Source organism: Hemicordylus capensis, chromosome 6 (genome assembly GCF_027244095.1).
Source record: "Hemicordylus capensis ecotype Gifberg chromosome 6, rHemCap1.1.pri, whole genome shotgun sequence".
Classification (NCBI taxonomy): Eukaryota; Metazoa; Chordata; class Lepidosauria; order Squamata; family Cordylidae; genus Hemicordylus; species Hemicordylus capensis.
Genome location: NC_069662.1, coordinates 15,346,860 through 15,372,970, shown reverse-complemented (window position 1 = coordinate 15,372,970; position 26,111 = coordinate 15,346,860). Strand labels below are relative to the sequence as shown.

Sequence of the window (26,111 nt, the reverse complement as noted above, 5' to 3'; positions counted from 1 at the left end):
AAAGGTTGGTGCTTCTGCTCTTTAGGTGCAAGATAGAATACAGGCAATAGCACTCTTCAAAAACTGAGGGCACTGTATTCAGTTACTGAATCAGTGGTTGACTAGTATTCAACTGTTGGGGGCACTAAAAGGGGCAGGACACTGTATCTGTGTACCAAGAGCATGCATGGAAGAACTGCCCTGTAGGAATGTGCACAAACCAGTTCGGAGGCCATTTTAGATGCCTCCGAACCGGTTTGAAAGAAGCGCCAGCTCGAAGTTCAAAGCCGGCGGGGGTGACTCTTTAAGGGCGGGGGAGGGTGCACTTACCCCTCCCACTGCTTTCCCCCCACCGGTGCTTCATTTTTTCCAAAGTCCATGGGGCGACAGCTGTATTCAGCTGTATCCCTGCCAACCCTTCCCCTGTTCTTGCCCGGAAGTTGGCAGAAGTATTGGCTGCGCATGCACACACGTAGTCAGACGTGTGTGCACGCACGTGATGGAAGGGAGGTACACTGCCACCCCATAGACTTTGGGAAAAACTAGTGGTGTGCATGAACCGGTCCGGAGGCCATGTTGGAGGCCTCCGAACCAGTTCGGAAACGGACTGGTCCGGCGGAGGGGTGTCTATCTTTAAGGGTGGGGGGGTAGAACTTACCCCTCCCGCCGCTCTTCCCCCTCCGGCGCTGCGGTAAAATTTCAAGTTTTCAGGGCGGCAGCGTTCTTCCCTGCCGCCCCGGCCCCCGTCGTTGCCCAGAAGAAGCCTTCATATCAAACACGCATGCGCGCGTCATGGCGCGTGTGTGACGTGTGCGGCGCGCGTGCCACAACACGCGCATGCATGTTTGATATGAGGGCTTCTTCCGGGCGACGGGGCGGCAGGGAAGAACGCTGCCGCCCTGAAAACTTGAAATTTTACCGCAGCGCCGGAGGGGGAAGAGCGGCGGGAGGGGTAAGTTCTACCCCCCCGCCCTTAAAGATAGACCCCCCCCTTGCCGGTCCAGACGGATCCGGACCGATGCACACGCCTAGAAAAAACAGGAGTGCCGGTGGGGGAAAAGTGATGGGGGGGAGTGGCAGGAGGGATAAATGCACCCTTCTCCACCCTTAAAGAGCCACCCCCGCCGGCTCCATACCACACTTCCACGGTTCTGTGCACATCCCTGCTGCCCTGGCACTGCCATGCTCAGAAGCATCATGCTGCAATGCAGTCTACTTATGGTGTTTTTCTGAAAAGGCAAATGCCATAAACATGATGGCACCTGTTTCTAAGATTGGGAGGTTGGGGTGCTTCAGCCTTCCCATCATGGCAACAAGCACCGTTACACTTATGTCATTTGACTCCTCAGACAAGTTCTATAAGCATGGGCCATGAGGTGCTGTGGGGCTTCCCAGTGCATTCCACGCCAGGACTCAACAGTGCGCTCTCAGGACACTGTATGCAGGTATGGAACCATTTCTTTTAGAACAGCTGAAAAGGGCTAATGTTATGCTTATGCACCTCCAGCAAGATGAAAAGTTTCTAGTACTCATTCAACAAACCGAAACTGTCACTCAGACAAACAGGACATCCGGATCTTCCATGGAGTCTTTCTGATATTGAAAAATTCTTGAATATTAACAACTGGAGTGCCTGTACTTTAGACTTCTTCCTCCAGTCTGCAAGAAGATCTGCTGGGAAGACTGTTCACAACTGACAGGTGAAATTCTGAAAATGTTTCCTGTAATCAAAGGCTCCAGTGCTGCAATCTGGCTGGATACTCCAGACTGGATAAGCTTGGGTACAAACGTTGTAAGGATACCACTTCAATGTTATATCAATGTTCTGAGATGAAGCAACATCAGAGGAGCAGACAGAATATATTAGGTTTAACTGAGTTATCACATCTGAGATTATCTAGTCCTTGTGGGTGATGGATAGAAGCAAAATACACTTTATGATTGCCACTTCCAGCTTTACAAGACAGCTTACAAAAAAAAAAGTTGGGATGGTTTTAGATACATATATGAGAAGAAGTGGGATGATATCCCACCCCACTTGGAATGCGGTTACCATTCTAGGCAGAGTGACCTAAACGTAGGTCCCACTGAAATCCATGGGAATTCCTTCAAGGCAGGTGTTCCCAACCTTGGGTCTCCATATGTTACTGGACTACAACTTCCATTATCCTCAGCCATGTGGCCAAAGGCCATTGTGGCCACTGCACAGAAATCCTATCATGAATCACAAGCTGGTTGTGAAAACCCGACTTGAAATAGTAGTTTATAATCTAGTGCTAGGTGAAAGGGAAGATCTCCAGAGCATAGAAAGAACCAGCAAGAAAGCTAAGAAGAAAAGAGGAAGGGGATACACATCCACATGAAAGGAATAGAGAGAAGATTTTAATGTATTTATTATATTTTGATACAGTCCCAGCTTAAAAGTTCAGAGCAGATTACATAAAAAAATTAAATCAATTAAAATGACAATTAACAAGAAAAAAAAAATCTAAAACCATTCAAAATGGACCAATCAACATGCCTGTCCTAACTGTGAGGCAAGAAGTGTTGACAACATTAAGCGAGACAAACGAGTGATCTGACTCCTTATGAGGGACCTACATATAGACATATCTGAGAGCGTGAGAGAGAGAGGGGGAGAGGGAGTTAACTCTCTGTATCATTGTAGGGCATTTCCACACGATCATCCAAAATACAAACATTTTATTGCCTTGCTAACCTTGGACAAACAGCCTTCCTATAATGTATGAAGTCACAACATGTTTGGCATTTGCAGACGACATCTGGGATTTTAGCAAAATATTTAAAGCTTGTGATCAAAACCAGACCTCTCCTAGTAGGAGCTGATCAGTGATTGTGATGGGGTCATGGTACTGGCTGTGTGTGAATGTGCATTTGCATATGTGCACACATCGTTTTTCTCTTTCCTTTGGACTGTGGATATGGTCAGTACCCAATATGATGGATAACATCTGGGATTTTAATAGATTGAATAAAACTGGCTGCGTTTCATAAATGCCAAACCAGGTCTGAAGCTCTTCCTGTTGACTGTTTAAGGCAGATGTTCTCAATGTCTTACTTCATATTATAGGTTTTCTTCAAAGCCTCTAATGCCTGTTCTTTGGTGATCTTTTCCCAGTCCTCTGGCAGGTCTGCTGGCTTAGCTTTGTACTTTATGGCAAAATCATGATTGAACTCTTTAAAAATGAATTTCCAGTAATCAGAAGCACTGATACTGGGATCTGGTTGGATGTTCCAATCTGGATAATATTTACGATAATCTTTGTATGGATGGGGTTCCCATTCAGTATCATGATTTTCAAAAGACCTCTTCGTAGTCACATCAGTGGAGCACAGATCACAAACAAGCTTTTCTGATTCCACGTCTCTGTACCTTCCCAGCCCTTGAGGTCGATGGATTGCTGCAAAATGCTCCTGATGATCACTCCCTCCAGCCTCACAGGGGACTTTGCAGAAGGGGCACTGCTGCCCACAACCAAAAACCCGTTTAAAGATCTCGTCAAGAGGCTTCACAGACAGCTTGGAGGTTTTGGATTTGATATCCAAGGCTTTAAACTCATGCAGAATTTTTTCTTGCACATCAGAAAGAAAGCTTTCAACATAAACAGGAAATTGACCAAGATCAGATGAGTTCTTAAAGTGTATCCCCACTAAATTGTCTTTAGAAGTAACCAGCTCTTTCTGCATTTCTAGGCAAAAATTGTCCAGAAATTCCGCAATTGTCTTGACATCTTTCTCCTTCAGAATTTTCAGTCTCTCCCTGACTTTGGTTATTATAGCCGAAAGAATCCCCTCTTCCAGATTCTTCAGATTCTCAGTTTTTGTATAACGATCCATCATTTGTTTCCTGATCCAACTCTTGACAAACCTTTCATAGTTTTTGAGATATTCCACATAGTTGTCAATATTCCAGTCTTCCAAAAGCTCCTTCAAGACACTAAATTGGAAGAAGCTCCGACTGCCATATTCAATGGACTGTGAACTGCTGAGAATGTCATCCACTATTTCTATCCCAAGTCGTTTGTTAACGTAATCCACTAGGGCGGGATGGAGACAGCTGTCACAAAAATCCTTAGCTCTGATTTGTTGGGCATCTTTTTCCAAATAAAGATCTCTAAAGGCATAAAAATATTGAGGTTTCAGTTTCTCAAGAAGTACCGGGGGATTGTTTTTCTTAACGAAATCTTTGTGCATCTTTTGAAATGCATGGGCTGCTTCTCCCATAACGTGCAGCTTCAGGTCCACTTCAAAGCCAGGAGTAGTACAAAGTTTCTTCACATCACGCTGTTGAAGCTTCTCATTAATGATGTGCAAAAGTTCCACACAGTATGTTTCATCAAAATCTGCTTTGGAATTGAGTTTTTCATCAATGAAGGATATGCATTTGTCCATCAAGGATCTGGAAAGTTCTTCTACATTACATAAATGTTCCTTCTGAGGGGGGAGGTTTATAAAACGCCTCCACCGTGATGATTGTACATAGTCTTTTTTCATTTGAAAAGTGTTTATTCTGAAGCTCAAAAAACTTTCTTTTTCTAGTAATTTTGGTATGACTAACCTCCCTCGAGAGAACAAATCATTTCTTAGTTTTGCCTCAACATCTGCATATATTTCACGTTTCTCTAAGCGAATGGGTAAGATTTCTGACAATGTCTTTGTCCACATTTGCTCAAACTCTTCTTTTAGCTCTTGATTATCTAATCGCCGTGCCTTTTTCCTGCATTCCTCAAGAAGCCCGTCAACCTTTCCTTCAATTATTTTCAAATATCCAGCTTGGATAGAATCAATCTTGTGCCGACCCTTTTTAATATGAATAGCATCCTGCAGCTTGTTATAAGAAGAACTTTCAAGTTCACGTTTGAGGGTGCTGGCACTTCTGGCAAAATCTTCTCTGTACTTTTCTACCAGATGCAGATTTGGTGCTCTGCTTTCAAAGTACAACTTCAAACTTTCCAAAATCTGCCGTTCTCCACATGATAGTTTCTTTTGAAGCTCACATTTCAAGCTGTCAAGGTCAACTTCATCAGGGGAAACATTCTGTATCGCCGTTTCCTGTTCTGATAACCAGAGGTGCATCTCCCTGCGGAAATCCCAGTCCCATTCAGAATATTTCATGGACAGCCCGTTATAGGCTTCTGCTATGAGGCTGTTTCGGAAGCTGAAGATAAAGTTCTCGTGTTTCACAGCATTCCACAAACTATTTATCCACTCAATAAACTGAGGAATGTCCTTGGGTGTTGTCTTATTTGAACGGTTCCTTATGAATTCAAAAAGATACTTCTTTAGCTCAAAGACCTTTTCACTGTAGCCCCTGTTGATTGGAGCCATGGGTGGGACTCCATGCCACAGACCTGGGATGTACCAGTTGTTCATTTCTGGGTCATAGTCCATGATGTCCGAAAACTTGATCTCTCTGTCAACGTTCTCCATTTTTGCTGCAGCTTGGGTCATTTCATTGAGTTGTTCCAAAAGGTGTTTCCTGTCCCTCATGTTTTGGTCAGGAGCAGAGACATCACTGACATTCTGATGAACGAACTGGCAGTTGGGTCTTTGCCCAACCTTCTCCATCCTGAGGAAGGCATGGGTCACAATTTGCAAGATGTCCTTCATTTCAGTGGCATTCTCCATGGCCATGTTCACTATTGTGATGTCACTCAGCCCAATCACTAAAGTGGCCAACTCATTGTCGTGTTGGTAGCTGTCTTCTAATTGTGCCAGTTCAGGGGCTTTCAGTCCTTCTGTGTCTATCACTAGGATGAAATTGCAGCCGAGCTCCTGAGACATGTTTTCTCTGACATTAAGAAGTGTCATGAAGGCACCTCGTGTACATCGACCACTGCTAACAGCAAACTGCAGCCCAAACATGGTGTTGAGGAGGGTGGACTTCCCAGTGCTCTGCACGCCCAGCACAGTGATCACCACCATTTTGGATTGACCTCCTACTTTGTGATTGAGCTCAGTCAGAACATCAGTTATCCACTGCAGGGGAATGTTGGATGCATCTCCATCAATCAGCTCTAGTGGGAAACCTTCCAACATCAGGTCAGCTGCAATGCTTGGGAAATGAACAAATTGTCGTTGGGTTTCTGGTACTTTCCCCTCTTTAACCATAGAATGTTCTGCCTCATAAAACTGCCCCAGTTCACGCATGAAGTGCTCAAGTCCCAAGGAGGAGGCAGATATCGTCTGGTCTAGCTCTGCAATCGTCTGGCTATTGTTCCCTGAGGTCTTGCATTTTGCTTTGTACTCAGCCCTTAGCTTAGAAAGATTGCTCCTGGCAATATGGTCAAGGTGGAACTTGATCCATTTCAGAAAGTAGTGCTTTTCTGACAACTTCAGGTGTTTGATGCCACTCGTGAATTTAATCAAGCCGGTGGTGAGATCACATTTGTTCTGCTCTTTCCGCAGTTCCAGCAGTTTGCATTTCAGTTCTGACCTGTATTGCTCTGAAGGAACAGACCCCTGTCTTTCCATTCTGCACAGCTCTTTTTCTACCTTTGCCAGGTTTTTCCAGAGATCACCTTGCAGTTTTAGCGTCGTTTTCTTGTATATGGCGATCCCTTTAATATCATGAGTGATTTCCGAGGCACATCGGAGGGCATTCTGACATTCTTGGCAGTCCTCATCCACCTGGATTGCAAGTTCTTGGGCCACAGCAGCCATCTCTTTCACACTCAGACTCTTTGGATGAGAGTTGATTATTCTTTCAATAGTAGATCGCAGCTTTCCCACATACTCTGCCCTATTGGTCTTGGCCGTTTTCACAAGTATATGTGAATTGTCCAGTTTAAGCACAGGAGCCAATTTGTTTAAGAAATCCAAAGTGTCATTGAATTTTCTACTCTGATGTTCCAAAATGAAATGGAATTGAGTTGACGACTCCTTGAGTGATGACAAGAGGTCAAATTCTCTCTCACTGATGCATTCAGCAAATATAAACACAGCTGAAGAGACCTGTGTTAAATAGCTAAACTGCACCCAATGCGACTCAACATCCCCACGAAGATTGGCAATGGCAAGTGGCTCAGGGAAAAGATCTGACCCCTTCTGCCCCCCTGGGAAATACCAGGCCATCTCTACCAGCCCATCAGCAATTTCTCGAGGGATGTTTCCACACTCCATGTCCCGGTGGATGAAGAAATCATAATGCTGCTGGGAGGGGCTGAGAATCTCATTGAGGAGTTTGGACTTGGAGAGTCCCGAGTTCCCCATGCAGACAAAAGAAATGGTGGGCATGGAGGTCATCACCAGGCTCTTTTCTCTGAAGCCTCTGCTTTCAGCCAGGGCATGGGGCCTCCATCTTTTCACAATGTCTCTCATGGCCCAGAGCATCAGGGTGCACTTGGGAGTCTCCAAGGGAGGCAGAAGCACAGGCAGCGCGAACTGGCACATGGACATTTTGGAGAAGATCTCCTGTCGGAGGAAGCTGTCTGAACAAAGCAGAACAGCACAAAGGACATCAAGGGGGTTCACAGAAATGCTCTCAGCCATCTCAGTAGTGAAGAAAATCTTATTCTCAACCCTCGTTCCCTCCATTTTTTGTTCCATTCTTGGATCATCAAACATTCTCTGCTTGAAGCTTGTACTCCTGGCTGTCACATTCAGAGCCAAGACCTTCCTCAGAAAATTCCATGGCAAATCCTCCAATGAATGAGGGATGAACTCCTTTAGACTTCCTGAACTGATTTCCAGAACTTGTCGAAGGGAGAGTTTCTCGCTTTTATGCTTCTCTAACTTCAATTTGCAAAGAACATCCTCAAGTGCTTTACTTCTCTCTGTAGCAAGAGATGAAAACATGATTCGTCAGTTTTGTTTTGCACAAGAGAGCCTAGCACCCTTTGACCATATAAGGATGACTTCCAGGGTTTCTAACAGGGTGAATTCTTTAAGTTTCTCCTAGTTTGGTTTACATAAAATTCACTCAAGAGCTTTATTTTTCTCTGAAGAATCTTTTTTAAAAATTTAATTTTAAATGAGTAGTATTGGATGTAGAGGATAACATCAGGCCCTTCGGAGTCCTCTCAGTTGCTTCTCTGAGCTTCTCCCTCTTCCCCTTCCCTCTCCGATCATCTTTGATCCTGTTCCTTTGAAATTGTTACAGAATATGCGTAACCCCTTTAAGTGCTGGAAACCTCAGAACTTTGGGGCATGACCATAAGCAGGCCATAAAGACATAGTATCAATTAGATATAGAGTAAAAAGACCCAATTCTCTGAGGATTAAGAGGACTTGAGACAGAAGATTTACCTCAAGCAAATTCCAGAAAACAACCTGGTTTAAGGCCTATTAAATGGTATAACCTGATAACCACAATTCTGCTTTCAAATTAAGTAATTAATATTTGGATAACCTTTTCTTGATTTGGCCTAATTTTTTTAAACTTCTTTTTATAGTAAGAACAACCTGATGACTGCAGGAAACACAGTTAGTCTGGGCTAAGTTTGGAACCCACCTGTGAAAACATCATGTCTCTATATGATTCATGGGAGTGAGTGAGTATGGCCAAAGGAGCTTTATATTATAGATACAATAAGGGGCTTGCACTTTGCAAGCCGGCCTCCAGGGGGCATCTGTAGTCTTCATGAATGAGATCTCCTTCCCCATTGTTCCAATGGGAGAGTCCCTCCCCCACCGGGGAAGGGAGTAATGAATTTACTCCCCACCGGGGGCGGGTGGGGCGGAGTAATGAATTCTTCTGGCGTTTGGGTTTTTTTTGGTGGTCTGTGCAAGGTCTGGAACCCACTTGTGAAAATAGCATTTCTCAATATGTTGTGGTTTGATGTCGGTAGGATTGCCAAATTCAAGCTCTTCAAATCCAGGCACCCAAGTTTGCATGCTGTGCAAATCGGCTTGCAAATAATTTGCATATTGTGCAAATTAACTGATGTACTGCCATCAGTATTGACTTGCATTTGCTCTGAATATCTACCAACAATAGTTGGGGAGGATCTCTTTACCTGACATTAAACACCCAGACTTTATATCCCAACACTTTCTAATATACAAATTCAGTTTTTAACCTGTGTGTAGTGCTATCATAGATTCCCCACCCCACTCAATTTTCCAATACCGGAATCTGCTATTTATTGATGAATAAAATATGCTTTAATTGGTTTAGATATGCTAATTTAAATATGCTATTTATTGGTGAAAATGAAGATACCAGATAAGATTGGTTAAGATATCAAATCAAACTTCATGCTGAGGCGCAGTACGGAGTGCATTTTCATCACCACTAAATTCTACAATTTACCCCACAAAACCGGTGCTATGGATTAAGGCTTTCATGCTTAAGCCTTGTCACAGTCACCCTTTACATTCTGAGACAAGGACAAAGTGTAACACCAAAATGGCTCATTTTGATTCAGGGTACAAGCATAGGCTGGAAAGGAGCAAGGGGCAGGGAGAATTCATGGTGGCTTAAATTAAAATTTAAAAGCATACCAACAAAATAGTATCTATAGAAAATAAATGAAGACTACACATAGTTTGAGATATTAAGAGCAGCAATAGAAAAAAAATACCCTGACCTTTTTAGTTAAGTGAAAACGGATGCCCCTGCCAAAGTTGGTGAAGTGGGTGGCTGCCAGGGAGAGGGCCTTTTCGGTGGTTGCACCCCGCTTATGTAATAGCCTCTCCAGTGAGGTTTGCCGGGCTTCATCACTTTGCTCTTTTAGATGCCAGGTAAAGACCTTTTTGTTCACCAGGCCTTTTAAATGCAGGTTTTTCAGATTTGAGTCTGATTTTTAACTAATTTTAAAATGAGTTTTAAAGCTGCTTTGTATTATATTTTATACTAGTATCTTTCAGCCCTTTAAATTAACGGGCGCTAGTAGCCTTCTCTGCCCTCCCCCGCCGTCTCCTCCCGCCCATGCCCAAGCGCCTCCTCTGGCGCCATCTGGGGCCGCTTCCGCCGCCACCGCCAAGAGTGCCACCCGCCGCCGCCGCCTTTGGCCTTCTGGCCGGGCGGAGAGTTCCACCGCCGCCAAGAATGCCTCCCGCCGCCGCCATCTTTCCCCTCCCCACGGCCGGTCCGGACCCCCCGCCGCCGCCTCTGTTCTCCTTGCGGCTGGGCTGGACCCGCCGCCGCCACTGCCCTTTTCGGCCGGCGGGCCAGACCCGCCGCCGCCTCTCCTCTCCCCGCGGCCGGGCTGGACCCCCAGCCGCCGCCTCTGCCCTCCCAGTGGCCGCCTCTGGCCTTTCCGTGGCCGGGCGAACAACCGGCCAACATGGCTGCCTGGTGCTAGCGGCCATGTCTCACTTGGCCATTCTGGGCATGCGCTCTGCACATGCCCAGAACAGCCAAGGGAGACATGGGTGCACACCCAAGCACTTTATTATAGAGGATTTTCTTTTCATTTTTTTGGTCTATTATGATTTACTGTGTTAAGTGTTTTTATTGTATGTTTTAATCCTCTGTTGTAAGCTGCCCAGAGAAAAATTTGTTATGGGGCGGCTAACAAATAAAGTTGTTTTATTATCAATAATAATAATGATGATGATGATGATGATGATGATGATGATGGCTCAGATGTACTTACTTCTAAATAGGCATTTATGTAAGATTGCACTATAAAACCACAAATCTTAAACATTACAGTACACAAGTAGGCAGTGATTTACAGCAAAAACAAGCTATCCTCTCAGCTGCCCTCTAGGGATCAACTGTTGACAAAAACCAGAGGCAACATTACTCAGGGGTAAAGTTACTTATTGTGAACCTCTCCCAGCCAGCCTCCTGTGCTTCACCTGCCTTTCTCTGTCCAGTAGCTGAACACAATAGTGACCACACATTTTTCTCCTTTTCTCCATTTCTACAAGGGCTAGAGTTTAGGGGAGAGGGAGAGAGAAACGAGAAAAGAGAAAGAGAGAAATCATGGCAAGCTAATGAGCTAATCAAGCACCAGGGAACATGCTTAAAATCCGGTAAATACCCGGAAATAGTGGGGAGATGGCAACCTTACGATGTCAGTGAATGACTGAGACCAAAGCAACTTTATAGTATAGATATTTATATGGGAGGGTGGTCAAACCTACCAGGCACCTCAACCCTCTCTAGAACCATTTCCATTAGATTCTGCTAAATTGTACTGTATAAACATCCTGAGACTTACTGCAACAGAGATTAGGCAAAAGCTTTCTAATCTTAATGCAGCCCAGTCTGTAACTTCCTGTCCAGAACACTGCACTTCTTGCCCTTCCAGCATGTAACCTGATGAGCATTGTCACTTGCTGCTTTACGGAAGTACCTTTGACATTTTCGCCTTTGGCCTCCACTCTTGGGCTCTCAGCTTTCATCTCTGGAAGTGAACACTCTAGGGAGAAAAACAAAACTTCATAATTAAAGCAAAGTTAGAGGAGCCATCTATGGTACAACATGACAATATGGAGAGCTAAAGTGTCAGTTTCCAGTGAACGTATAGGGTGGCCAGAACAGTAAGCAGCACATAAATGTTCGGTAAAACAAGGCTGAACCCACAAGACAATTCTACAACATGAAGACATAATGGTGTTATGGTGGTATTCAAATGGAAACTAGAACTCAGGAACTTGGCCCTGAGTAAGTACCATTGAAATTAAGTGGTCCTGTAGAGTAAGTCCTGAGCAGTACGATTAGGTAAGTTAGTCTAGATGTCAGCCACTGTACTTTCCCACCAGAGCAGCCAATATAATAAATATCCAGGCAGACATCATAGAATCAAAGTTTTCCCATTCACTTGCTATATACGTAGGTGTGTAAAGACTGTATTTCATTTTTAGGCATTAGAGATAGGTCGGTGCTGCTACAAAAGACGCAACTCAGTGAATCTGCTTTTCAAAGACACATGGAAATACGAGGATCAAAAAGCTCTCTCTTTAAGAAAAGAGTTAAAGTGCTTAAACATTCAGGCACTTGCCATTTTTCTTTAATCGTAGAAAGGGATAGCAGAATTCCACACCCCTTGTTTTTACAGCATTTAATGTGAGGAGATGGTAATTTAATGACAGTAAGTACCTTTAACATATTTGCTTTTTGCTTCCTCCAATCCTTTTGGCACCTGAGCTTTCTCCTCTGGAAATGAACACTCTAGGGAGAAAAATAAAATGATACTACTAGTGAAAATGTCACTTTTGCAAACATTGCCAATTAAAGCAAAATCAAAGAAACCACCTGTAAATGGCCAGACATTAGGCGTGGATAAAGGAAGGGTGATGCATCCAGGGGACATATAAGGTGGTTGCCATCTTTGTTACAAGCGCGTAAATGCTGATTGATTGATTTCTATACCACCCTTCCAAAAATGGCTCAGGGCAGTTTACAAAGAGGATAAATAAATAAATAAATAAGATAGAACCCTGTCCCCAAAGGGCTCACAATTTAAAAAGAAACATAAGATACACACCAGCAACAGTCACTGGAGGTACTGTGCTAGAGGTGGATAGGGCAAGTTACTCTCCCCCTGCTAAATAAAGAGAATCACCACATTAAAAGGTGCCGCTTTGCCAAGTTAGCAAATAATAAATTGCTATAATAAATGTTCTGCTTTCTATGATGTGTAACTGGACCTGCAAGGCAATGCTATGAAATGCAGATGTATTAGGTGTAGCAAATCCTTTTATTTTTATTATTTTGAAATTAAAAGAATGCAAGTATGGATCCACAACAACAGGTTGCTTACCTGTAACTTTAGTTACAGGTAAGATGCACAAAGATTTCATTAAGAAAAACAATCCCCCGGTACTTCTCGAGAAACAATATTTTTATGCCTTTAGAGATCTTTATTTGGAAAAAGATGCCCAACAAATCAGAGCTAAGGATTTTTGTGACAGCCATCTCCATCCCGCCCTAGTGGATTATGTCAACAAATGACTTGGGATAGAAATAGTGGATGACATTCTCAGCAGTTCACAGTCCACTGAATATGGCAGTCGGCGCTTCTTTCAATTTAGTGTCTTGAAGGAGCTTTTGGACGAGTGGAATATTGACTGTGCTCTTACACGATTGAGCTTTGTTTCCTGCACAGAAACCTCGTCGGAGTTTCTCCAAGCTGAAATACTTCTCTCTGAAATGGGTGGTAGCCCCGCCCTCTCTGATGTAGTAAGCATGTGTCCCAGTAGTCCTCCTCAGTCACTGAGTCCGTCGACCTAAGAGACTAAAGAGGGAAGGATGGATGGGCGTGTAAGAGCACATATGACCACTAGAAGAACTAAAGTTATAGGTACGCAACCTGTTGATCTTCTACGTGGTCTCTGTGGTCAACACAACTGGGCGCATAGCAAGCTGCACCCTGTGCAAACCTTACCTGGGGGTGGGATTTCATGCAAAGAGTGATTGTAAAACTGCAGTGCCAAAGGTGGCATCCCAGCGAGAACGGATGTCCAAGGCGTAGTGCTGCAGAAAGGAGTGAGGTGACACCCATGCAGCAGCTTGACAGATAACATCCAGTGGGATAGATTTGTTAGATGCAGCAGAGGCCGCCATGGCCCTAGTGGAATAAGCCTTTCAAGAAGGAGGTAGCTGCTTCTTTGCAAGCTGGTAGCACAATGAAATGGTCCGGGTGACCCAGCAGGAAATAGTTGGTGCAGAGGCCTGAGAGCCATGGTTGGGGCCCGAGTGGCAGAGGAACAACGAAGGAGAGGAGCGCCAGCCAGATGTCCTATCAATGTAATAAGCCAGAGCCCTCCAGATGTCAAGTGTATGTAGGCGGCATTGAGCATTGTCAATTAGGGCATCAGGGTAGAGGTGAGAGAGGCCTCTTAAGAAGCGTTTAACGGTGGAGTCTCTGAACCAAGGTGTAGAAGTGGGAGGAGAGTGCACAATGATGGCAGCCAGATGGACTCTGAGGGAAGACAGTTTCAAGCCCGTTTCCTTCAGGGAGAGGAGGGAGGAACAGATGTGTTGAGTCGAGTAAGGCTCTGGGGGTAGTCCGTTAGTGTGAAGGAAGCGTGACCATTTATGTTGGTAGGACTTTATCGTAGTGGGCTTCTGTGAAGCCGTTAAGACAAGTTGGAGTTCTCGTGGAAAGGAGGTTTGATCCACCATGCCGTGAGGTGGAGGACATCCGGGTGTAGCAGTTGGCTGGACTGCTATGAAAGAAGGTGGTATCGTGAGGAGGGAAAGCAACATTCACCTTGGTTATAAGAGTGCAGGGGCCTCTGAGGGAGAGTGTGATTCCACCTGACGGACCAATAAGGTCTGGTAGGAGGGGGTTGTAGAGTCAGTGAGCACACAGTATTACGGAGGAGCTGAACCTTCTGAAGGGTTTCATCTGTCCCCTCCCCCCCCCGAAGAGGGCGTTCCCATCAAAGGGTAAGTCCTCTATTTGTGCATGGGCATTGTATTGCAGGCCGGAGGGGCGGAACCAAGCGTGTCTGCGAATAGCAACGGAGGTGGGCATGACCTTGGCTGCGCATTCAGTGGAGTGTCTAGCAGCATGTAATTCCTGTTTGGCCAATTGTGCTGCCTCCCGCAAAAACACCTTGGCTGGATCTTTTTTATCAGGAGGAAGGTGGTCCAAGAAGGACGCTGTGCGCTCCCAGAGGAAATGGCTGTAGTGGGCATTATAGGCTTGATAATTGGCAATGCATAAGTGGAGAACCGAAATGGAATAGAGGCACCTGCCAAATGTAGCTAGCTTCTTTCCCTCCCTGTCTGGTGGAGCAGAAGCCTGGCAAGCCCTGAATTTTGCTAAGGAGGACTCCACAACCACGGAGTTGGGCATGGGGTGGCAAAGGAGAAAGGCACCTGTTTGTTTGTCCTCTGTATGGACGCGGTAAAAATTCTGTAGACGTTTAGGAGGTTGAGGTAGAGAAGACGGTTTTGTCCAGCAAGATTTCGTGATGTCTAAAATGGATTAATTCAAAGGGAGCGAAACGGGGGTACGGGAATCCGCTTCAATGAGAGCAAATAAACGATCTGGGTCTGACTTATTCTGTTGTGAAAGTTGTACCCAAAGGGATGAGGCCATGCAAGAGATGTAGTCCGCATAATGCGTATAGTCCTCTGAAGGAGAGCCTGGTTTTTGGTTGGAAAGGAGGTCTGGAGGGGTAGAGCCCAATGATGCCAAATCAGTTAGAAGGAGGGTCCTCAGGGTCCTCATATTCTTCCTCAGAATCAGAGGATTCTTCCACAGGTTGTTGGGCTAATGTTTGGTCTACTGTTACATCCTCGAGTTGTTGAAGAGGCTGGGTCTGCTGCTTTAGTGGAGGTACTCTGGGTGGTGGTAGAGTGGTAGCTACTTGTGTAGCAGAAGAGGGCTTGGTAGGGGAAGGTAGTGATTGCACTCTATCGGGGCGTTTGGGTGCCATGGCAGAGGGATGAGGAGGAGAACGAGAGCGGTCCCTCTGGCTAGGAGCATAGTCCCACCGGTTCGGCTGGGACCTGTCTTGGGAAAAGGCTCTCTGGGGCTGTCGCCAGTCAGTGTCATAGGAGTCCCATTGTCTGTAGTGGTATGAGGGCTCCAGCTAGTAAGAAGGGTAAGTAGGCCTATATTGCCAGTCAGTGTAATGTCTGGTTGCTTAGGGGCAGACGAGTAGAAGGTGGAAGGCCGCAAATGGACCTGCTAGGTCTTGGATAAAGGTCCTTAAATTTGGCCTCAAAATCGGGTTCAGAATTGGGTTTGTAAGCGTCCTGTTGTTGGTCTTCCAATGGATATTCATAGGAGTCAGCTTCGGGTTCGAGGAAGTTGTAAGGGTTTTTGTTGGGTTCGACGCCCTCGGTATCGGGTTCTTGGTCGGCGTCCAATGCTATCTTGGTATTGAAGGCAAGTTCAGTATCTAGGCAATCTTCCTGTTCCTCAGGTTCGAAAATGTGCTCAGTATTGAGAGTCAGATCCAATTGATGTAGTAATGGGTCAGACTAAAAAGGTGACCTTTTGTTTCTTTTGGGGTCTAGAATCGGCTTCTTAATGGGCAGAAGTTCTGGCATATGCTGAGGCTTCTTTTTCTTCTTCTTCTTTAAGAAGAGGAAGAGCTCGAACCGGAGAGGTCAGGAGCAGTGGAGCTCGTAGCAGGGATGGCGGAGGTTGTCAGGGACGAGGCAGCCATTTTAGGAGCAGCTGCGTCCCCAATAGAGGCAGAGGAGGAAAGAGGCTGTAAGCCCTTGTCCCGTAGCAGGGAGCTTAGCACAGTTTGCATTCCCGGGGTAGCAGGAAGGGCTTGATCCGTCTGAGAAGACTTAAGTGCTTGTTCCCAGAGCCAGGAGCGAGGCACAGTTTCTTTTAGCTTGCTTGGTGAATTTAGCACAATGGGAGCAAGTGTCAGTCTTATGGGCCTCGCCAAGGCAAAATAAACAACGGCTGTGTCTGTCAGTGGAGGGGAGTTTAGCCCTGCACCAAACACAAAACTTAAAAAGTAACCTTACTGGCCATAAGCGAAAAACAAAAGGAGGAGGGAGACCCGAAAGGGTGAGTGGGGGATGCGGGGAAGAAATTAAAACACAAAAGGGAAAGGTAGATAAACTTAACTAAAGGAGAGAAAGAGAGAAGTCAAAAGAGAGGGTAATAGGAGGGGTTTTTGTTCGTTTTTGTTCCGTTTGTTTAGATATAGCTCAGAGCAACTCGCAGAGTTGTCGATCTGTTGGTGGATGAAGAAGACTGAGGAAGACTACTGGGACACATGCGTACCACACTAGAGGGGGGCGTGGCTACCGCCCATTTCAGAGAGAAGTCTTTCAGCTTGGAGAAACTCTGACAAGATCTCTGTGCAGACGCAAAGCCCAATCGTGTTGAGCACTGGGACCATGTTGAAGAACACAATGTTGCACTTTATCCCTGGTGTGTATGCATTACCTCAACCTGTGACTGGCTGAGTAAAACAAAAAGTTAGCAACAAAGATAGGAGCCCCTCCTCTAACTTGGATCTTATTTCATTTTTATATATTTCCATTTACTGGTGGGGTCTTGCGGGGGCAGGTGCCTAGTTCCAGCTCCATCCCTAAAACTTCAAATGTTAATGTTAAGAAGCAGGGGTCTTCAGTTTTGTGCAACTGCTGCAGAGTGGGATAAAGTACATTTCATCTGTTCAGTCTTACTGTGGTTCTCTGAACTGCCAGAGCATTCCCATAAAGTTCCATTAGCTCCAGCCACCTGCTTAACTTTCTGGGCTCACAGAAACATAGGAAGCTGCCATATACTGAGTCAGACTACTGGTCCATTTAGCTCAGTATTGCCTACACTGACTGGCAGTGGCTTCTCCAAGGTTCCAGGCAGGTGCTTAGGAACATAGGAAGCTGCCACATACTGAGTCAGACCTAATAGTCTATCTAGTTCAGTATGGTCTTCACAGACTGGCAGCAGCTTCTCCAAGGTTGTCGGCAGGAATCTCTCTCAGCCCTATCTTGGAGAAGCCAGGGAGGGAACTTGGAACATTCTGCTCTTCCCAGAGCGGCTCCATCCCCTGAGGGGACTATCTTACAGGGCTCACACATGTAGTCTCCCTTTCATATGCAACCAGGGCAGACCCTGCTTAGCTAAGGGGACAAGTCATGCTTGCTACCACAAGACCAGCTCTCCTCTCCTCCAGCCCTACCTGGGAGTAAACCTGGGACCTTCTGCATACATAGTAGATGCCCTATCACTGAGCTACGGCCCCATCCATACAAATGTTCTATCCCACTGACTTAACAGGTGGGTAGTTTGGGGTGGGGGGTTGGTCCCCCTTGGGGTATTTTTCCTTCAATTTTTTGTGAAACCAAAGTATCTCTGGGTCACCCCAGGTCTGCCGGTACCTCCCAGCTGTTTGCAAATGCAAGTGGGCAGTACTGGCTAACTCTTTGAAAGATGCTCTTTGCCCATCCAGCAGGAGTTGAGGCATATATAACTAAGGCGTAATGGCTTTCTAGAGTTCTAACGTGGCTGCTCCCTCATGTAAAGTTTGGCGTTCTTTGCACTGGCTCACTATGACCACAGTTTTTTCAAGTTAACTTGGTTTCTTCCTCTGAGCCTTGGAAAGCAGAAAGACCTCTCCCCCTGCTTTTCAAGCTCCCATCACCACATGCAGGAGAAGGATGGGGGCAGACCTCTCTCAGTGAGCAGACTGCAATTGAGAGATACATCTCCCTAGCTCAAAAAACTCTTTTTAAAAATTAGTAGTTTATTAAGAGTTTATTGAAGGTAACTTCAACAATAGGTAGTGCCATCCAAAAAGAAAAGAGTATGCAGAATGCAACACTTCTACCTTTGTTCTTCTCCTGTAACCCTCCCTCTTCCCACCCCACAAAAAACAAAAAACAAAGACAAAAAATGAGAATAATCCCCTCCCCCCCCCGCATTAAGTGTAGTGTCTACAGCGCCTTCTATAAGATGAAATTTTATGGTGGGAACTTCAATTAGCCAAAAAAGAGTTAAATATTGCTGCCAAATATTTTATAACTTCTTGTAAGCTTGTAATTTTAGAAATGCTGTTCACTCCCAAGCTGCTAGAAGCAACACATCAGACATTCCGTCTCCAACTTCAGCGTGGAAGCTTCTTGGAGGCCAACTGTAACAGGAAGCCCCTCTAAGAATCACGATGAAAAGAAAGCTGCATTAATTAATTACAGTACTTGTGTTCTTTAATAAAACAAGGAAGTGGGAGGTAAGCCTCAGAAGTTACCTGCCCTCTGACCATCTAGAGTAGAAGCCCCCCTCCCCTCCCTTCACTTTCGGAATGAGCACCACTGGGTAAGAGCCACTTTAATTTTGTTTCCAGGTGAAAGTAGAAGCCTCAGCAGCAGCACTAAGGAGTCCTGGTGCAGAAGCACTCTTTGCCCGAGGTGGAAGCAGCTGTTCATGAATAGCAGCTTTCCCAAGACATGGATTTGGCAACTAGCAGTGAGATGCAATGAAGTTATTTCAATGGTCTGATTTTCTAGCAAGGATTCAATCCCATGGTGCTAAATCCTAAATTCACCTGGACTGGATTCTGGCTTGATCCTGACCTATTACCTGAGAATAATAGTCCCTTATCGCACATGGCCAGCGTGAGAATAGACGAGGAAACTATGCTTACTTTCTTTGAAGCTTAGGAAGAATACCAAGCAAGACTCACCATTAAGTAAAGGCTGCAGAGCCTGCTTTGAACCTGGACATGCAATTTCTATGCAATCCAGGAACCGGCAGCAGGCACGTTCCCCCTTTTTTTGTATCAGAAGCAGCAATTTCCGACTTTTCTTCTTGGAATCCTCCTCCGTTTTGTCCAAGTTTGCATATTCTTCCTCTGTGATGACAGACTGGGAGAGTAACTCATCTAGAACGATTTCTAGGTCCTTCTGAATGATTTCAGTTAACTGTTTTCTCCCTTTCTGTATAATCTCATTGCCAGACATCCTCGATGAATCCCATAACCTGTGTGTGGACAAAATATTTTATTTAAGGAATCAGGGAAATGGAGAGAGAGAGGGAGACAACACTTGTGTAGACTCTCTGGATCTGCCTTATACTGAATCGAATTCTTGGTCCTTCTGTCTGTGTTGTCTGCTTCAACTAGCTGTGGCTGTTAAGGCAGAATTTGCTACCCACATAGATATGCCAGCAATTCAATGCAACATCTTATGCCTCTAACAGGCTCTCAGTTCTATGGCATTGATATAAGGCAGATGATTCGTAGCCTTCTCACAGGAGCTCAAAATAGTTATGGCTCTTGAGCAGGGCTTGAGAAATCCCAGGCACCAGGGAGTCATGATGGCACCTAGAAATTTAAATGCAGCACCTAGACTAGGATATTCAGAGTATTTGTCCAAGGCAACCCTGTTTCTGTCCAAAATATGCTACTTGTAAAAGGGATACAGAAAAGCCTGTTTGCCACCCACCCAACCCCACCATGTCAATCACTAAGTCTGGTAATTTTGTCAAGTGTCCCTTGTCTGGTTCCTAAATTTTAGGGCTGGCTCCTTGATCCAAAGGAAATTTGTCAAGGCCTGCTTTGAGGGCAATGCTGCATGCTGTTGGAATCTCACATTCTGTCAATGCAGATGGGAACCGCTCCTGCTCAGATATGGTTCCGCCAAAAAGGGGGGAAAAAAGAATCCTGCTGGGTTTTCTGTATTGTTCAGAACTCATCCAGCGTGGTGTAGTGGTTAGAGTGCTGGACTAGGACCGGGGAGACCCGAGTTCAAATCCCCATTCAGCCATGAAACTAGCTGGGTGACTCTGGGCCAGTCACTTCTCTCTCAGCCTAACCTACTTCACAGGGTTGTTGTGAAAGAGAAACTCAAGTATGTAGTACACCGCTCTGGGCTCCTTGGAGGAAGAGCAGGATATAAATGTAAAAATAATAAAAATCTCTGATAGTTTGTATTCTCCAACTCCAGCAGCCAATGTCAAATACCATTGGACGTCACTTCCCCACTGCTGCTTTTTATTGCTCCCAAGGCAGTGCTTCCTCACTATTAGCTGGAGGCTAATTTATTCCACACAGGACCGGGTCTCACGATCAGTGAGACCCGGTTTTTGCGAGTGCGCGGGGAGAGAGCCCCGGGCGGCCAGATCAGCCACCCACATGATTGCCGGCGGGGGCTGGGGAGCTCAGGGGCTGTGCAGCCCCCGGAAGCTCCAGTATGCCCTGCGCGAGCATGCAGGGCATACTGGGGAGACCCCCGGAGCTGGGAGGTGGCTTTTCGCCTCCCCTCTGGGGGTTTACTTGCAAGTGGCTACTCACGATCAGATAGCCCGGGTTTGCGGAGTGCTTGCTCCGCAAACCTGGACTAAGGGGAGGGGTACTTGAGCGGGTTACCCACTCTAGAACCTCCAGGCTCGCAGCCGAGCCCGGTGGTTCTCACGACTGCAGGCAATCAGGCTAGCGGAGGCTAGCCCGATTTTCTGCAATCGTGAGAATAGCCTCACTGTCTCTTTCTCACACCTCCAGTGCCATCTATGTTCCCTGTGAACGCCTGCTCCTGTCCTATTCCCCCAGCTTTGCCATTCTCCATGAGCATGATAAAACACTTTGGACCATGCCTTTGCTGAGATGAGGTCTAGTTTGGCTACACAGCTCAATCATGCACATTCAGGGGAAGTGCTACTGCCAACTTGTATTCAAGAACAATTTTGACTTTAATGAAATAAAAATTCTGGCAACTGGCTCAAAGGTGTGTACACACACACACACCTGTTGATGGCCAGTCTTTGAACTATCCAACGTGTGAGGCCAGCAAAGATCCTGCCCCAACTTCTGAGAGATCTTACAGCAGAGGTTGAGGGTAGATAAAGTAAAGCGCGCCGTCAAGTCAATTTTGACTCCTTGCGCCCATAGAGCCCTGTGGTTTTCTTTGGTAGAATACAGGAGGAGTTTGCCATTGCCTCCTCCCGCATAGTATGAGATGATACCTTTCAGCATCTTTCTATATCGCTGCTGCCCGATATAGTACCAGTGGAAATTTGAATCGGCAACCTTCTGCTTGTTAGTCAAGCATTTCCCCACTGAGCCACTTAAGATGATAGGGAAGTCATAATACCCATTGTTGCCATTACAAATCTGAATTCAGAGATCCCTCCTTTCTCCCGCTACCCAAAAAGGCTCCTTGTCTGTAAACAACTTCACAACCCTGCTGCTTTCCCCTCACTGTAATCCACACCATAGAAAAAACTGCACAATCTGAGTTTCTGCCTGTCATTCAGTTTGTGCCTTTCCTCTCTGCAGAGATTTGGAAGAACAGAGGAAGTGGAACTAGAAAGTGCAAACTTGTGAATGATTTCTTGTCATCTTGTAAAAAAAACCCAAAACCTTCTCAGCAAATTGACAGAGGCTGGACATTATTTCAGCTGAACAATTCATTTTATCAGATTTCTCCTCAAAGAACTGATGTGTTTTTTGTTGTTGTTGTTTTTTAAGTTGCAGAATCTGCAACACATGAGTATGGGCAGAGATACTCGTGTGAATATAAGCTGTGAAAAAATACCAAAAAGGCACCAACAGTACCAGCAGTTTAGACTGAGATTATCTTTAAAAGAGCTAGTCACTGCTAAATTGTGATCTGTCTGACGAGTTATACTTCCTTAATTTGCAGCTAAGTGCCTAAAAAATACATATGATGAAATATTGTATTTATCCCATGAATGAGAAAATCACACTGTCCTTATGTATGAACCCATTTTTTTCAATGAGAAAAATGCACTGGGAATTACATATCCCACCCCACACACACTGTTGAGATTGTTGCTGGGTTTTTGCTGGAGGGAAAAAAGTCCTCTCTACTCAGTGGGCAGCAGGATCCAGACTAAGTTAGTTATGACAGTTCCACCAAAATTAATGGGATTTAAGTTAGTCATGGTTAACTTGCCTCATTTATTTCAATGGTACTTAATCAGTCCAGATCCTGCTCACTCTATCCATACCATTCATAAGATTCTAAGTCTTGGTCATTACGAACCGAAGTGAAAACATCCGCAGCACGTTTGCCATTTCTTGTTCAGAAGGTGCTTCAGTCTCTTGGTCATTTTGATTACCCTTTTCTGCACCTATTCCAAAATCATTTCCCCCCATTTTATTTTTATTTTTACATTTATAGCCTGCTTTTCCTCCAAGGAGCCCAAAGCAGTGTACTACATACTTGACAACAACATACTTGACTACCTCACAACAACCCTGTTGGGCTGGGAGAGAAGTGACCCAGCAAGTATCATGTCTGAATGGGGATTTGAACTCGGGTCTCCCTGGTCCGAGTCCAGCACTCTAACCACTACACCACCCTGGCTACATTATATCCCTTTTGTGACAGAGCACTCAAAAACTGGACACATTATTCCAGCAGGGGTGGACCATGATAGATTATTATCTGGACAGTCCCGTGCTGGCCGTTTCATTTCCAAATCCCTTCTTGATAATAATCCCTAGCATAGATTTTGCCTACCGCTGCCACACAGTGAGTTGACGCTTTCATTTTACCACAACCCCAAAACCACCCCCCCTGGTTGGTTAGTCACTCACAGTTCAGATACCAACAGTGTATATATGAAACTGCAGTGACAGAAACAAATTAAAAAGTATTGGCTGACATCCAGACTACCTTGCTGAATAGGACTACTCAGGAGTCGCCTAAAGGGCAACTTAATTTCAATAGGGCTACTCAAGAGTATTACCGTCTGGACGCCAGCCATTAATAAAACCGCCCCAAGACGAAAGTTTTGGGCGGTACAAAAGTATGCTAAATAAATAAATAGGGCACGTGGTGTCTCGAGGGTTCAGGGCGGAGCAGCAGAACCTACCTGCTGTGTGCGGGGCTTTCAGTCCTGAGAGAGACAGTCGATGGCCAGCACGGCCTTCCGCGGAGTAACAAGCGGCTCAGGAGAGAAAGTCAGGCCAGAATCAACCAGCCGCTTCAAAGGGGATCGGCTCCTTAAAACGCCTAATCCCTTCTGGGCTGCGGCTGTGGAGGGGCGGTAGCAACGCAAGCGGCAAGTAGCTGCTTCTTCCCGGGGCGAGTTCCAGCCGGAGGCGAGAGAGACGCCCAGGCTGTGCCAGCAAAGCCCCGTTTCGCAACTCTGGAGCTTTCCGCGCCTTCTCCGAGCAAAACGTGTTTGGCATTCCTAGAAATGGGGCGGCGGCGGGGAATGAAAGCGAAAGTGCGTTTGGAGTTCAGCAGTTGGGGAGGTCCTCAAATGCTTATGGGAGGATCTGCTGCACCCTTGAGCGCTGGGCGGGTGGAAGGGAGGCGGGAAAGAGCACTTTTGCTGCTTGTTGGTGGCAGTCCCCAGCCCCTCATTGCGGACGGAGAGGAGGCGGGCGAGGAGAAGGGAGACAGAAAGTAAACTCGAGGGGCATGATGGCTCAGGAGCGTCTTCGCTCTAAATGGGGTGGCTTTGTGTGTTGGGCGGGCAATGCGCGCCGAGCCCAGCCCCGCGTTTTCCCGCCCAAGAACGGCTCCCATCTTGGATCTTCGCCAACTAATAAACAATCGCGGAAGAAGCACGCAGCTGGATGGGAGCGCATCGTCATCCCCAAGACGACCACCCGCGTGTCCTTCTGCCGGGGCCTAATAACAGGTCCCGTTCCCACCGTCCCTCCTGGACGCTGGGTGAGGCTCTCTATGGCCCCCGCCTTGGAAAGCGGGGGGAATCTCCTCTGCGGCTTGCTTCTACTCCTCCCTCCCTGCAATTGCCTCGAGGAGGACTGGTTGGCAGAGGCAGGCAAGCGAGGTGGATATGCCGAGGGGTCGCGTAGGGCGCTGCTGCCCGTCTGGAGGCGGCGAGGAAAGCTCGGAGTCTCTCTGGCTGGCTGCGAAGACTGGCGGAAACCGCTGCTGCCGCCGCCGGAGACTGGAGGAGAAGGAGGAAGAGAGCGATTTAAAAAGCGGGTGGAAGCCGCTGCCGAGGACGGCTCCAGGGGCAGGGGACAGGGGAGGCAACGCACACCCCCGTCAATGTTTGCCCCGCCACCTGCCCCCCATTTCTGTTCCAGAAATCTAATACCCTGTTTCCCTGAAAGTAAGACCTACCCTGAAAGTAAGACCTAGCAGTAATTTCTGATGTACCGCTAATTGCCCTAGTGCATTTTGGAGGGCTAAAATTAATATAAGACACTGTCTTATTTTCGGGGAAACAAGGGTACGTCCTGCTCGCCCCCCCCCCGAAATGCACTTTCTTTGCTCCTTCTGCCCCCCCCCATTCCCCCCCCCCCCGCCCTTTCACCTCCACTGAGCTCTCTGGTTTGCAGGAGGCTGCATCAGGAAACAGAGCCCTCCGCAGCCTGCAGAAACCTGGGAGCCAAGAATGCCCCCTTCGGACTCCCTCCGTGTGGCAGCAGCAGAAAGAAAAGGCGGGGGTGGGGGGTTGCAAAGACAGAAAGGGCAGAGTGCAGGCCCAAAATGAAATGGGGGAAGTGAGGAGGGCGACTAGAGAGCCAGTGCTCAGGGGCGTAACTATAATCAGGCAAGGGGAGGCAGTTGTCTGGGGGCCCACTGCCTGGAGGGGCCTCCCAGAGACAAGGCACATGACTCCCCGAGTCATGCTGGTGGGTGGGTGGGTGGTGGTGGTTAGAAAGCTGGACTAGGGAGTTCAGATCCCCATCCCACCATGAAGCTGGCCGGGTGACTCTGAGCCAGTCACTTCTCGCAGCCTAACCTCCCTCACAGGGTGGTTGTGAAAGGACTATGTACACTGCCCTGGGCCGCTCAGAAGTAGAGTGGGATAGACATGTACTAAAATAAAATAAAAACTATATTTCTTAGGTGGGGGCTTGCACCCCCGCAAGAGCCACCCTTGCTTCCAAGTGAGGGAAAGCTAATATAATTACGCTGGGGATGCGTTTGTAGGACACAGCGTGCCATTTTATCAGACAGCCCCACACACAAAGCCACCCCAGAGCGAGGATGCTCCTGAGCCATTGAAAGCCCCTCACCTCACGTTTACGTTCTGTCACCTTTTCCCCCGTTGTCCTTGCCCGCCTCCTGCTGGAAGTGAAGAGAGTGACACTCTCTGTCCACAATGAGAGACTGGGAACTGCCAACAAGCAGCAAAAGTTCTCTTTCCCTCCCTTCCCCCTGCCCTGCTCAGGGGTGCAGATCCTCCCATAAGCATTTGAGTACCACCCCAATTGCTGAACTCCCCCCACAACCTAACAGCCCCTATCTCCCCCTGAAAAAAGTGTCTTTTCCACCCCAAAAAAAGTTTTACGCGAAGAATTGCTCAAGTTTCCCTGTCTGTCAAACCAGCTGGCCCTGCAAATCGGAACCCCCACTGGGTCAGCTCACAAGAACCTGCAGGGATCTGTCTCTGAGCTCTGCTATTTCCATGGCCTAGGAGACTGCTTGTTTTTCATAAGGACATAGAAAGAGCCCAGCTGGCCCAGACCAAAGCTCTGTCTAGCCCAGAATCTTATTTCCAACAGCGTGGTATAGTGGCTAGAGTGCTGGACTAGGACCGGGGAGACCTGAGTTCAAATCCCCATTCAGCCCTGATACTAGCTGGGTGACTCGGCCAGTCACTTCTCTCTCGGCCTAGCCTATTTCACAGGGTTGTTGTGAAAGAGAAACTCAAGGATGTAGTACACCGCTCTGGGCTCCTTGGAGGAAGAGCAGGATATACATGTAATGAGCCAGCGTGGTGTAGTGGCTAGAGTGCTGGACTAGGACCGGGGAGACCCGAGTTCAAATCCCCATTCAGCCCTGATACTAGCTGGGTGACTCGGCCAGTCACTTCTCTCTCGGCCTAGCCTAT

The 26,111-nt window shown here is 46.7% G+C and overlaps 1 protein-coding gene across 4 annotated transcripts; it reads right to left on the bottom strand.

Moving 5' to 3' along the window:
- Nucleotides 1–2,348: 2,348 nt before the first annotated feature.
- LOC128329420 (interferon-induced very large GTPase 1-like) lies at nt 2,349–25,343 on the bottom strand. 4 transcript variants are annotated; one of them, XM_053260595.1, is made up of 6 exons: nt 25,294–25,343; nt 23,163–24,212; nt 19,009–19,304; nt 11,996–12,067; nt 11,115–11,315; nt 2,349–7,775 (listed from the first exon to the last, which is right to left on the bottom strand). In XM_053260595.1, exons 3-6 carry the CDS (start codon nt 19,283–19,285, stop codon nt 3,055–3,057), a joined length of 5,271 nt encoding a protein of 1,756 aa, XP_053116570.1. In that variant the 5' UTR covers nt 19,286–19,304; nt 23,163–24,212; nt 25,294–25,343; the 3' UTR covers nt 2,349–3,054. The 4 variants fall into 4 exon arrangements, with proteins under 4 accessions (XP_053116570.1, XP_053116569.1, XP_053116572.1 ...); XM_053260594.1 differs by lacking the exon at nt 25,294–25,343 and adding an exon at nt 24,585–24,638; XM_053260597.1 differs by lacking the exon at nt 25,294–25,343 and adding an exon at nt 24,585–24,636 and having other exon boundaries at nt 11,250–11,315.
- Between the last annotated feature and the right edge of the window lie 768 nt (nt 25,344–26,111).

Excerpts from the sequence above, each read along its gene's own strand:
- LOC128329420 (XM_053260595.1), bottom strand. The coding sequence starts at position 19,285 with ATGTCTGGCAATGAGATTATACAGAAAGGGAGAAAACAGTTAACTGAA. Across the intron at positions 11,316-11,995 it reads AAAAAGCAAATATGTTAAAG|AGTGTTCACTTCCAGAGATG; the intron begins GTACTTACTGTC and ends TTTTCTCCCTAG. Across the intron at positions 7,776-11,114 it reads TTTGCCTAATCTCTGTTGCA|AGAGAAGTAAAGCACTTGAG; the intron begins GTAAGTCTCAGG and ends CTCTTGCTACAG.